Source organism: Chaetomium fimeti, assembly GCF_033439085.1.
Source record: "Chaetomium fimeti strain CBS 168.71 chromosome Unknown B0H64scaffold_5, whole genome shotgun sequence".
Lineage (NCBI taxonomy): Eukaryota > Fungi > Ascomycota > Sordariomycetes > Sordariales > Chaetomiaceae > Chaetomium > Chaetomium fimeti.
Genome location: NW_026944333.1, coordinates 1,430,194 through 1,442,150, shown reverse-complemented (window position 1 = coordinate 1,442,150; position 11,957 = coordinate 1,430,194). Strand labels below are relative to the sequence as shown.

Genomic DNA, 11,957 nt, shown 5'->3' with positions numbered 1-11,957 from the left:
CGCACAGGCTCGCTCAGTGGGGTTGCGGCTCGATCGAAACTCCACCCGGGAGACTCGCGATGCGCTAAAAAAATGCTCATCTCCACGATTTTAATCCTCGTCGAGCTTAGGCGCACCCCACGATGATCCGATCCAGGCTCGAACTGGAGACCTTCAGTGTGTTAGACTGACGTGATAACCAACTACACCATCGGACCTTGGTTGTTGTTTTGTCAATTATTCTGTCGGTGTCCCAAGACACGCTTGCTCAGTCGACGGCACCGTGGCATTCGATAACCCCCAAGTAACTCACTCTTGGTTAGACCGAAGGGATCGAATCTGAAGAATTTCGCGGGTTTAACATTCGACAAAGACAAATTTGAGGTCAAGCACTCGAGCTTAGGTCCCGCAATAACTAGGAACCAGCAACAAAGCCACTCGGCAGTGTTTTGAAGCTGAAAGCAAATGAAACCTGGAACCAACAGCATTTTTGACATCTCAAGCTAACTGGCGGGTGCCAACCTCAAATTGGTGCGGTGAGTTTGACTCGTCGTGGGTTTTCCCAAAAGCAGGAATTTGTCTGAGACTCCGCGTGCTGTTGTTCACCTTGGCGACCTCAACCGAAACAGCAGGGGTGGCAGCAGACGCACCAAATTATGCATAACTAATAAACACAGGGGATGGCAGATGGCAATGTCGGCACAACCTCGCCAACGCAGGGGCACCCGCCGAGCCGCTGAGCCGCCTTTTGTTGGTGAGTTACCAAATTCCACGGAGTTCCACGAACCAAGATCGTCCAGGATCTCCTGTCAATCATCGCATCGCATCCCGCTGGCTCGGACCTGGGAAGAATGGGCGAGAATGGGACATCGGCAGCCCCTATCACAAGGTGGGAGGGTGTGTCCGGAGGAGTCGAATGCTCGAGGATGCTCAAGCCTGAGGCGTGTCACGTTGCTTGGGGAAAGTTCCCAGCTGTGACGACAAGATGCATGTCAGCTCTCAAACCCATGTCGACTGACCGGGGCAATGAGTGGTGTGGGCGCGGGGGCGCAACAATGTCTCACAATTCGGCCGGGCACAACTCCGTCGAGTTCGCCACAGCACGATTCGCCCCGGCCAGACCAGAATATCAATGGGCATAACCCCGGTTTGAGGGCAGAGTGAGAGCTTGCAGTCCCGATCGCGCTCATCACCAAACTTTCGCCCTCAATGGTCAAACTATGAGACTATGAAAATATGCATGTAGTGGCATGGGTTGACTCGATTTGGAATTCCTCACAACCGAGACTCGGTTTGAGGAGCTACCCCCATGTCGCATCCCGGCGTGGAGCGGCAGTCTGTTTGGTGGCCGGATGCCAGTCCCGGCCGCCACCCAAGAGAATAACCACTGATCGCACCGGAACCGACGGGGCCGTGCTGGACCCGAGGCAAGGTACAAACAGGAGCAACCCGCTGTGTCTGCGAAAGACCGCCGTGGCCGTGGCAAGCCGGCCAAGTCTCTCACCTTTCCCCGAACGTGGATCTACACAGTACTGCGTAGAAGACTCCACGCCACGGCCCAACTACCTACCTACAATCACCGGCAAGCAACTTTTAAACTTTGTGACGACGAGCCATAGCCGGTTACCCTTCGAACATTCCCCACCGTCATAGCGTCGGGCCAACCACGATAGTCCAGGGGTCGAGGAAGGGTGGGTTTTCAGACGGAGTTCAACACCGATGCTTCACCCGACCTCATGAGCTCAGGATCGCCAGCCGGACCCGGAGGCGCCTCCGGCACTCCCATGGCCGAATTAGACCATGACGACCTCGGCCCTAACATCCTCGCGGCGAATTACACGACTTGGGCAATTGCCGTCATCTTCGTTTTGCTAAGGTTTTGGACTCGCGTGAGGATTGTACGTTCTCTCGGCCCGGCGGATTGGTTCATCGCCGCCTCAGTAGTACGCATCCCATGCTCCCGACCTTGGCGTTTTCTTTCTTTCTAACCATGCGTGATCAGATAGCGGCGGGATGCATGTGTATTAGTCAAGCGGAACGTTGGTTGCCCCTTACTGAACAAAACATGACCCAAACCGAGGTGTCGGCGCTCACACGCAAATCTAGAAGTCAAATACGGCAAGGGTAAACACATTTGGGACATCGATATGGACACCGACTGGATCCCACAGAGGAAGGTATTCGGACGTCCGTACCCCTGAGCCATAGACGGGCCTCTAACAACTCACATAGGCATGGTGGTTCTCGCTCCTGTGTTACATCCTCACACTGTTCCTAACCAAGGTCTCCATCTGCCTCCTCTATCTCACCATCTTCACCTTAGAGTGGGCCCGGCGAGCCTGCTACGGTGTGCTGGCCATCGTCATCATCACAAATCTATGGGCGATAGCGACGACTCTCACCTACTGCATCCCCCTGGAGGCAGCTTGGGACTCGAGCATCGAAGCTTCCTTTTGTCAGGGCCAAGACGCCTGGTGGGCAAACACAGGGTCAGCTCCCACCTTCCACACGCACGAACCCAGCCAGCCAAACTAACGTTCCGTCTTGTCACCAACAGAATCATCGTCGTAACCGACCTAATGATTTTCATCCTCCCCATCCCGATCATCGCGCCACTCAAACTCCCCCGCCGCCAAAAGCTCGTCGTAGTCGGCATCTTCGCCATCGGCTTCTTGTAAGCCCCCTTCCCCCTTTCCCTCTCTCCCCCACAACCTACCCCCAAACCACCAAAAAACACCCCAACTAACCGACCCCCCCCAAAAACCAGCGTCTGCCTCGTCTCCCTCATCCGCCTCGCCATCCTGATCCAAGTCAAAAACGCCGCGGACCCCGACTCCACCTACACCAACACCGACCTAGTCTACTGGACCTGCGTCGAGGTCAACACCGCCATCGTCGTCGCCTGCGCCATGACGCTCCGGCCGCTCGTCACCCGCTTCTGGCCGCGCCTGTTCGATTCCCGCGGTAGTAGTGGTGGTGATGGCGCCGGTGGCGGTGGCGGTGGGGGTGGGAGTAGTGGTGGTGTGTCTGGCGGGGGGCATGGTCCGCCGTTGACGATCGGGTCGAAACCTTCGCGGATGCAGGGGGGGAAGCATGGGGTGGAGGGGGTGGGGATTGGGATTGGGATTGCGGAGGTTGATGGGGATGGAGGGGGGGTGGCGATGGGGGATGTGGAGCGCGGGGAGGGGAGTGGGAGTGGGATTGGTGATGGGGGGAGCAAGAATGCAAGGGCGGGCTTGGCGTATGGGCCGAGTCCGTGGGTGAAGGGGGATGGGGCGTCGGAGAGGATGGAGGATTTGGGGAGGGAGGCCACGGCGAGGTCGATTGGGTGATGGGTGGATGTTGTGGTTGGGTTATTTTGTGTGCGTTTGCCTTTGGTTATACCCCCCCCCCGGCGCTGGTGCCGGATATGATGGAAGATATAATGTTAAAACGAGGGGCTATGGGCTTGGTGGGTAGGTAATTCTGGGATACATATGGAGGATGGGTATTGGGCGTTGGATGGGGCATTTGAGGCTACGGAATATACAAAGTGAGTACCTACTAATCAAATACAGCAAGCATGGACGCTACAGTTGTGGCCGGTCCAACTGAAAAGAACTTTTGTGCCAACATCTTACCTCTGCAGCTTATTATGATATGCCCAGCATTCACATCCTTTCTTGGTTGTCAGTGACCCGGATTGTGATCGTATCACGTCTTTCTCCGCTCTTTCCTTCTTTACTCTACTTTACCCTCCCTCATCTTGTGTCTTCGGACACGGACTAACATGGAACAGTCCCTGGCGCCCCTGGATGCAGGGATTGCCGACAGTGAACTGTTTGTTCGAACCTGGCACAATCTGGCAGCGTAGGTACTCTCCCAGGGTCGGCCATGATTTCGCGGGGCGGCGGCGGGAGCACGGCCGGGAAGTGCCAGGTCGGGAATGGCCGGCGTGGACACGAGACGAAGAGGACGGGGTGTATGGGGTTACGGCGGGTGGTTGAGGGGGCGGGCATCCATGATTGCGGAGGGCCGGAGGCACAGGCTGTTCCCGTCGGATCATCCGCACGACGTCGTACCCGGAACGAATCACATCCCCCGTGGCATCCGGGCGAGCGTCCATGCAGCATGGAGGATTGGCTACGGGGAAATATTTACCATTGCCGCAAGTCGCAAGGCAGAACACGGGACAACGGCCCCCGTTTTGGGACGCGCGGGCTCAGCGCAGGATGGAGGATCTTTGCTGGCGTGCCGCTGCTGCTACGTAGGTACCTATGTACGCAATCAGCAGATTACACGTGCGCGCCTCTTCAATCGTAAACCCTTTGGCTTAAGATGCTTACCTCCGGCTTAGACCTCAGACCTAGCTTGTGTCCCGGCTCCGGCTTGTACTCTGGCTCCGACTTGTACTCCGGCTCCGGCTCCGTCTTATGCTCCACTTTATGCTCGAGCTTGTACTCCGGCCCCGGCTTATACGGGTTTATACCACCGCGCTGGAAACACCAAGCCGCAAAGGAGGTACATTGGGTATAAAAGACCACCACCAGCTTCCTCTCAGAATTCCTCTCTCCTCACCACCAACGATTTCTCACACGCTTCTCCATTCACTAGCAGCTTCTTGCCATCATGGTCCAGGTTCCTATTATTTTGCTTGCAGCCGTGGGCTGTTTGCTCAGCCCCTCGAGCATGTTTGCCTCTGGCTCGCCCCTTGTGCCTACGGAACGGGACGTGGGATCAGCGGGATCCTATACCTTTGTCGAGGGTCCAGTCCAATGGCGAGGTACCTTGGAGGAAGGGAAGGAACCGGTATACCTGAGCGGCGATACCTTCGAGGTGCGGGGAATTCTATATTCTCTTCCCTTTGAAACCAGGAGTAGGACTAACCAACGTCTGAATGTTAGGATATCGAGGCGAAAGCGAAAGCTCTCAACCCAACTTATACAATCTTTGACAACTCTTCTGTGGCGCTCGAGGCCCGTGATGGTTTGAACACGCGGGCTACCATTCATTGCGGATGGCCCCCGTCATGGAGCCCTACGCGGAATTTCCTTGCCCTTGCCGCAGGTGTCGAATATCTCCGAGGGATCAAGGGTGATTGCCGTGGCCGTCCCGGCCCTGGCACCTGCGACCGCGTCAGCTGCTCCTGGGATTCTGCTATCTATTTTTGCAATGGCAAGTGTATTACCCAAAAGTGAAGAACTCGATTCTAACTCGACACCCAACAGATAATCGAAATGAAATTTTTGTGCCTTGTAGGCGACTTGGAGACGAAGCGGCAGCTATCATCTCTAGGTGCGGTGACCAGGGCGCCAATGGCCGGACTCTTGGTCAATCATTTGATGGGGCGAACTGGAATGTTATTGTTGCTGCGGGCGACTGTTGAGCCGACTACCACGCCTTCGGTCGCTGGGGGTTTGATTCCGTTCGAGGTTTTCCTCCAGCTTAGTAGAAAAGGAGATATGCGCTCTTTCTAGGGCACCCGTATGTAGGATACTGGCATCCGGGTTAGCAGAATGACACAAGCAGAGCCTATGTTTCATCTCGGTGTGCTGCCCGACACGATCAGTGACCATGCCGACTTCATGTTGGTTAATGCCTAAGTAGGATCAGCGGTTTTGTGCCGCCAGGGCAGGCCAACGCGATGATCCTACATTGACGACTAGTTACGTAAGGCCAGCAAGCTTGCCGTTATTCATTACGGATGGTGCTCACTTGCTGATAGATTAGTAGGTGCTGGAAACGACCCCAGGTTCATTCGGTACTGGGTTGATTCTTCCTTGGTCAAGGGTACTGCGCATTCATTCATCTTCTCCGAACCGTCATTGACTGACTAAGATGAAGCCGCAAGAAGAATACCGTTCAGTTTTGCCGTATAACTTAGACCAGACATGTGATATTTGCAGCATGGCTTTCAAGTCGTCTTGAAGCGTTTCTTCGTAATGATTCGTCCACGCCGTTGAAGAAGAAGTAGAACTCAGGCTTGGTAGACTCGTACTAGATGTCAGGATACCGGTTCTAGGCGACAATTCGAGCTGGTGAGGTTTCAGGTTGCCTTCGGTGATAATTTAACCATAGAACCCTGTCATCAGTTGAACATCGATAGTTGAACATCGACATATGCGGCCAACTCCGACGACGTAATTGCAACCCTCTGGGGTGATTCGACCCGCTGGTGACACGGGTAGTTCCCAGATACACACAGGCCACGCTGTGCATTATGGGGCTCAATTCTTGCTGGCTACCTACCTATATGGACTGTCGCTTATACTCGTGTGCTATGTCCGACAGGATGTCGTAGGTTGAATTTCACAGACGGAGGCGGCAAAGCTATGGGTCCGAATCTGCAATATTATCTCAGCACGGATTCATTGTTGTAGCCTCTTAATATATCCCGAAGCCTTGGGTTAGATATGGAGCGGAAAAAACGAAATCGCAATGCAAATAGCAATAAACTATGGCAATGGGCCGACCCCAAGTACCTTTAGTGCCTTTTTGACCCATATCCCCATGTATTGCTGAGAAATGCCTCCCATCCATGATGAACGATGCTCTCAAGCCAACTGCGACCTGCATCAGACTCCGTTACTCCACGGCCTGCAGTGTTGAAACTCAAATACACATCCCCGGCCTCCTCTGCGGCCCCCCTCCTCGATCACCCAACTTCCATCCCTACCAACCCCGGCCAGACATCTTCTCCTCCGGCTTCAGGCCCGCGTTGCTGATACCCCTCATCGCCTCACCGTGCTCGATGCTCGCCTCGATCAGCGCCTTCTTGTCGGTGAACTGCGTAGTCGCCTTGACAATCGCGCGGGCGCGCTTGGCGGCGTGCTCGGGGGTCTCGGCGTCCTTGAAGATGCCGCTGCCGACGAAGACGCCGTCGCAGCCGAGGTGCATCATGAGGGCGGCGTCGGCCGGGGTGGCGACGCCGCCGGCGGCGAAGTTGACGACGGGCAGGCGGCCGAGCTCGGCGGTCTGCCGGAGCAGGGCGACGTCGCAGCCGATCTCGCGGGCGAGGGCCGAGATGGCGAGGTCGCCGCCGCCGGCCAGCGCGGCCTTGGCCTGGGCGATCTCGGCGTTGACGGTGCGGATGTGCTTGACGGCCTCGACGATGTCGCCCGTGCCGGCCTCGCCCTTGGTGCGGATCATGGCGGCGCCCTCCTTGATGCGGCGGAGGGCCTCCCCCAGGTTGCGGCAGCCGCAGACGAAGGGGATCTTGAAGTCGGACTTGGCGACGTGGAACTTGTCGTCGGCCGGGGTGAGCACCTCGCTCTCGTCGATGTAGTCGACGTCGAGGGCCTCGAGGATCTGGCACTCGACGACGTGGCCGATGCGGGCCTTGGCCATGACGGGGATGGTGACGGCTTTTTGGATGTCCTGGATCATCTCCGGGTTCGACATGCGGGCCACGCCGCCCATCTTGCGGATGTCGGAGGGGATGCGCTCGAGGGCCATGACGGCGACGGCACCAGCTTCCTCGGCGATGCGGGCTTCGGCAGCGGTTGTCACGTCCATGATCACGCCGCCCTTGAGCATCTGGGCGAGCCCGGCCTTGACGGTAAAGTCATCGTTGGCGGCGCCGTTGGTGCCGGGGTGAAGGTTGGTGGCCATCTTTTCTTAAAATTTATTTTTTTGCTTCTTTTTGGGAGCTGTTGCCGAGGTTGAATAAAACTCGAGTGGGGGTTTTGTTCGAGATGTAAGATTTTGGGGCGTGAGATGGGGGATCGCTCGGTTGGAAACAGGGACAAGGTAATCTCCAAAATAGAGGTAATGAGTTCTACTGGAGTGACAATCCTCTCAAAAGTTTTGAAGGTTTGAGAATCGAGAATCCACTTTTTAAAGAGCAAGTTGCGTGAGTCAGTCAAGCTGTGACCCCTCGATGACCACCTTGGTGGGATAAGAGGAGACAAAAAAGGTACAGTGCGGGTGCACTGTCAGGATCTGGAATCCCGGCCATTTTTCGATTCCCCTTGCACGTGCCCCGCCTCCGAATCGGAGCTTGACCAGGAACGGCGGCACTTGGCACACGTTGCAGCGGTTGACAGAAAACCCCCGCGAGCCGATGGCGGGGCTCCAGATTGCGCGATTGGGGTGGACCTTCCAAACCGTTGAACAATTCTCGAGTTCCGGTGGGGTTCATTTCTTTCCACCTTCCCGCTACAAGAATTGAAATATCAGACGCAATTTCAGAAAACCATTGCCCTCGGTTTGTTTCAACGGTGACTGTGTGATTTGACGCCCTTCGAGAAACGGCAACAGTCAGAACCATGTGGGGATGTCTCACCGTGGGGCGATCTCGAAAACCCTGGACAGTGTCAACTTTATTTCCACCGCCGGTGCAACATGAAGGGCAGCGCACAGTGCCGTTTACCGGCGGGGGGGAACGCGTGTTTTTTTCTTCTCTCCCACTCGCCTGCCCCTCTGGGCGTGCCGATGTCGTCGGGAAGTCAATTCAGTGGCGAGGCATTTTAATTCAATTGGTCATTGTGCCGGCCTTAACCGCCACATTCCGCACGCCCTTCTCACTCTGTGACCTTGACACCTTGATAACCGTGTTGATTAGTAGTTGAGAAGCCGTGTGACTCCCGTCGATAAGCTGACTGACAGCGAACGCTGAGATACCCCCCACACGACCAACCAACAGGAGTTGGAGAGTGACAAGAGCTACGAATTCATTCTCACGCCACCACTTCCAACCTACCATCTCAAACCCGCGGAAGGTTTGAAACCCAACCACCATGACCAAGACCAGAACCATCACGGTCGGCGTGCTCGCCCTCCAAGGCGGCGTGGTAGAGCACCTCAACCTCCTCCGCAGAGCCACCGCCCACGTCCAATCCCCCGACAGCCTCCGCTTCACCTTTGCCGAAGTCCGCACAGCACCCCAGCTCGCCCAATGCGACGCCCTCATCATACCCGGCGGCGAGTCAACCACCATGGCCATCGTCGCCCGCCGGCTGGGCCTGCTCGACCCGCTGCGGGAGTTTGTCAAGTCCGTAATCCTTTGTTTTTTACCTACCTGCTTTGATTTTGGAAACCGTACCCGTACTAATTTGGTTCGATGAACAGAGTGCAACACAAGGCGGTCTGGGGGACCTGCGCCGGGCTGGTCATGCTCGCCGAGGAAGCGGTCGCTACCAAGCAGGGCGGGCAGGAACAGATTGGGGGGTTGGATGTCAGGGTGTTGAGGAACAGGTATGGCACGCAGATGCAGAGTTTTGTGGCCAACCTGGATTTGGCCTTTTTGGGGGAGGGAGAGGAGCCGTTCAGGGCCGTGTTCATTCGGGCGCCAGTTGTGGAGGAGGTTATCTCTGATGGGGGGTCTGGTTCCCAGAAACAGGCCGGCAAGGTTGAGGTGTTGGGTGTTTGTCAGGTGCCGGGACAGCAGACTGAGGGGGAAGGGAAGGGGGATATCGTGGCGGTGAGGCAGGGGAATGTGTTTGGGACGAGCTTCCACCCGGAGCTGACGGATGATGTGAGGATACATGTGTGGTGGCTGGGGCAGGTGGCGGATGCGCTCAGGCATGGGAGACTGGCCGTTGACGGAGTTTGAGGGGCCAGTAGGTGCTTGGAGTTGGGAACGGATAGATTAGAATCATAGACGCTGCTTGCCGGGGGCTTGATTTGGCTTCATGTGGGGATGGGTACGGCAGCTCCCACAGCGAGACGAAGTAATGATTTGATGCGAAATCCCTGGCGTTAAGATCATAACCGACGTACACACAATATATATGAAAAAAGAGACTGCGGGCCGAAACCGTCGCCCGAAACACGGCACAGAACTCGTCCACCTTTCAGAGCTTCGCGCCTCCGCCATCCTCGTCATCATCTTCCTCGTTATCCTCAACATGCGTCGGAGCCTCAGGGGTCGTCTCCCGCGACCCGTCACTCCAAGCCCTCATCGAAGACGTATCGTTGATCTGGCCCATCGTAGACGCTTGATCAATCCCCCTCGCCCTTGCCAGCATATCCAACCCTCCTCCGCTCCTTACCGAACCCCTATCCACACCCATCCCCCCTCCGCTCCTCGCCGACCTCCTATCCGTCCCCATCACCCCGCCACTCCTCATCGACCCCCTAGTATCCAGATTCACCTGGCCCATCCGACTCGCCAACTCATCCTCCTCCGCTCCCCAACCCAGCGTCGCCCCAACGGTACTACTCCTCAGCGGATTCGACGGCGTATCCCACGAGTCGTGCTTGCGGCGGGTATACGAGCGCTCGAGGATCGCGCGCGTGGTCTCGTTGCGGACCTCCTTCACCATGGCCTCGAGGATGTCGCGGCGCTGCTGGTCGGCGGCGGGCCCGTCGTCGACCGACACATCCGGCGCGCGCCAGTTGAAATACAGGTTGCCGTGGGAGGCGCGGCAGGCGACGCCCGAGGGGTGGGCCTTGAAGTACTGCGCGCACAGCAGGCAGGTCGGCTTGCTGCTGCCGATGTAGGCGCCGAACTCGGCCTCGTGGAAGAAGCGCAGCGGGTCCTCGCCGTCGCGCTCCGCGGCCGCCTGGGAGGCGAGCACCGAGGTCAGGAGGTTGACTTCGGCGTGCACGATGGGCTGGAAGCGGTTCGGCTTGACCCGGTCGCGGATCCGCTCGTCGAGCTTGTGCGCTTGCAGGTGCCGGGCGCGCTCCTGGTAGGCGTCGGCCACGGCCTTGCTGCGCGACATGCGGCTGATGATGCCGCTCGCGTTGCGCCGGATCGCGGGCGGGTCGGATTGGGGTTGGCTGGAGGGGATCGAGGTGACTTCGAAGTCGACGAAGAGGCGCGGCCAGTACTTGCGCGCCGAGATGAGCACCTTGATGGCGATGAAGTAGGAAAGGAGACGGCCGAGCGCGTGTCGGACGTCGTTCCAGGGGCTGTCGACCATGTTGTTCTCGCCGCGTGTCTTCTGCTTCATGTAGTCTTCTAGCGTGGGTTCGTAGTGCTTGTGGATGGTTTGGAGGAGGGCTTCTGAGTGGCGGACGACTTTCAACCGTGTGAGTTGTTGTGTTGTCATCGAGATGTCGTTGGTTATGGGAATTTGGGCTTACAATCATCATTGCTCAGTTGTGAAGCGCCCCTGGCTGCTTGGATGTGTGGCTGGAGACTGCGCAGTGCTTCGGCAACGGACTTGGCTGGATTCAACAATCAGAACTGGCATGGGGTATGATTATCATACGTGATCAAGGCTGCTCACCGTCCGCCGTCTGGCCCGTAGCGGAAGAGTTAACGCAGAAATCCAGCCGGTCATTTTCAACCAAGTCGTTTAAATAAAGCTCGACTCGAGTGCGGTTGAAGGCGAGGATCTTGTGCAAAATCCCGGAGGAGACGGTGGCCATAAAAGCCTTGTCATTGACTTGCTGGTCTGTGACATGGCCGAGGACGTTCAAGATGTCGGTCAAGTACTCGGTAGCCGTGTCCAACTCACGGCTATCCCGCTTATTCGATGCCAAGCGGTATTCGATGCTGCCCGGTTCCAGGACTACGATGGCGCTGACAGTCTTGCCGAAGTCCTTCTTTTTTTGGCTGTCGCAAATCTGGCTGAGCTTGTTGAGGAAGCAGAAGTAGGTTTCCTTCTGAGACTTGCCCGTGCCACTTTCCAGGTCGGGCTCAGAAATACTCTCGTCTTGCCGGTAAACCCCTCTGAGGGCATCCAGCAAGATGACGGGCTCGTAGAAGCGCTTCCTGAGGCTGGGGGGAAGGGGTACCGACTCGAAGTCGGACATGTTGAGGCTGTTCGCTGTGGCTGACGAGCCGAGCAGATAGATAGGAAATTCAAGAGAGCCAAGGAAGCGGGGAAAATGGAGATTTGGAGCACACTAGGTGTGGGTAGAATCAAGATTCAACGTCTGTCGTTGTGCGAGTGTCGATCGCCGACAGCAAAGCAAAGCACCAACATCAGATCAAACCCTTATAGGGAATCATTTCAAGAACAATGATGTCTTTCCTCGACAGTTGGTTCTTTCCATCTTGGATCCTTCGCCATGGAGCAGCCTCGTCATTGCACAGAAGAGCGCAT

The 11,957-nt window shown here is 56.7% G+C and overlaps 5 protein-coding genes and 1 non-coding gene across 6 annotated transcripts; 3 read left to right on the top strand and 3 right to left on the bottom strand.

Moving 5' to 3' along the window:
* Positions 1-123: 123 nt before the first annotated feature.
* B0H64DRAFT_t101 lies at positions 124-197 on the bottom strand. Its single transcript has one exon. It is a non-coding gene; the product is annotated as a tRNA-Val (tRNA).
* A 1,221-nt stretch (positions 198-1,418) lies between these two features.
* B0H64DRAFT_462914 (uncharacterized protein) lies at positions 1,419-3,575 on the top strand. The gene is made up of 7 exons (XM_062807574.1): positions 1,419-1,922; positions 1,982-2,018; positions 2,086-2,156; positions 2,212-2,468; positions 2,537-2,653; positions 2,747-3,134; positions 3,201-3,575. The coding sequence occupies exons 1-7, from the start codon at positions 1,716-1,718 to the stop codon at positions 3,309-3,311; spliced, it is 1,188 nt and encodes a 395-aa protein (XP_062657750.1). The 5' UTR covers positions 1,419-1,715; the 3' UTR covers positions 3,312-3,575.
* A 1,012-nt stretch (positions 3,576-4,587) lies between these two features.
* B0H64DRAFT_433438 (uncharacterized protein) lies at positions 4,588-5,156 on the top strand (the record flags this gene model as incomplete). Its single annotated transcript, XM_062806047.1, has 2 exons — positions 4,588-4,794; positions 4,863-5,156. The coding sequence occupies 2 exons, from the start codon at positions 4,588-4,590 to the stop codon at positions 5,154-5,156; spliced, it is 501 nt and encodes a 166-aa protein (XP_062657749.1).
* Positions 5,157-6,630: 1,474 nt separating this feature from the next.
* Positions 6,631-7,569, bottom strand: B0H64DRAFT_361566 (SOR/SNZ family-domain-containing protein; the record flags this gene model as incomplete). The annotated part of the gene is made up of 1 exon (XM_062801739.1): positions 6,631-7,569. The coding sequence occupies one exon, from the start codon at positions 7,567-7,569 to the stop codon at positions 6,631-6,633; it is 939 nt and encodes a 312-aa protein (XP_062657748.1).
* Positions 7,570-8,376: 807 nt separating this feature from the next.
* Positions 8,377-9,992, top strand: B0H64DRAFT_425142 (PdxT/SNO family). The gene is made up of 2 exons (XM_062805673.1): positions 8,377-8,950; positions 9,028-9,992. Exons 1-2 carry the CDS (start codon positions 8,697-8,699, stop codon positions 9,509-9,511), a joined length of 738 nt encoding a protein of 245 aa, XP_062657747.1. The 5' UTR covers positions 8,377-8,696; the 3' UTR covers positions 9,512-9,992.
* On the bottom strand, positions 9,619-11,890 carry B0H64DRAFT_182312 (uncharacterized protein). Its single transcript, XM_062798940.1, has 3 exons — positions 11,136-11,890; positions 10,990-11,073; positions 9,619-10,924 (listed from the first exon to the last, which is right to left on the bottom strand). The coding sequence occupies exons 1-3, from the start codon at positions 11,662-11,664 to the stop codon at positions 9,753-9,755; spliced, it is 1,785 nt and encodes a 594-aa protein (XP_062657746.1). The 5' UTR covers positions 11,665-11,890; the 3' UTR covers positions 9,619-9,752.
* Positions 11,891-11,957: the final 67 nt, after the last annotated feature.

Excerpts from the sequence above, each read along its gene's own strand:
- B0H64DRAFT_182312 (XM_062798940.1), bottom strand. The coding sequence starts at position 11,664 with ATGTCCGACTTCGAGTCGGTACCCCTTCCCCCCAGCCTCAGGAAGCGC. Across the intron at positions 11,074-11,135 it reads TACGGGCCAGACGGCGGACG|CCAAGTCCGTTGCCGAAGCA; the intron begins GTGAGCAGCCTT and ends TGTTGAATCCAG. Across the intron at positions 10,925-10,989 it reads ACAACTGAGCAATGATGATT|TCGTCCGCCACTCAGAAGCC; the intron begins GTAAGCCCAAAT and ends CACGGTTGAAAG.
- B0H64DRAFT_462914 (XM_062807574.1), top strand. The coding sequence starts at position 1,716 with ATGAGCTCAGGATCGCCAGCCGGACCCGGAGGCGCCTCCGGCACTCCC. Across the intron at positions 2,469-2,536 it reads GCCTGGTGGGCAAACACAGG|AATCATCGTCGTAACCGACC; the intron begins GTCAGCTCCCAC and ends TGTCACCAACAG. Across the intron at positions 3,135-3,200 it reads TTGATGGGGATGGAGGGGGG|AATGCAAGGGCGGGCTTGGC; the intron begins GTGGCGATGGGG and ends GGGGGGAGCAAG.
- B0H64DRAFT_425142 (XM_062805673.1), top strand. The coding sequence starts at position 8,697 with ATGACCAAGACCAGAACCATCACGGTCGGCGTGCTCGCCCTCCAAGGC. Across the intron at positions 8,951-9,027 it reads CCGCTGCGGGAGTTTGTCAA|AGTGCAACACAAGGCGGTCT; the intron begins GTCCGTAATCCT and ends TTCGATGAACAG.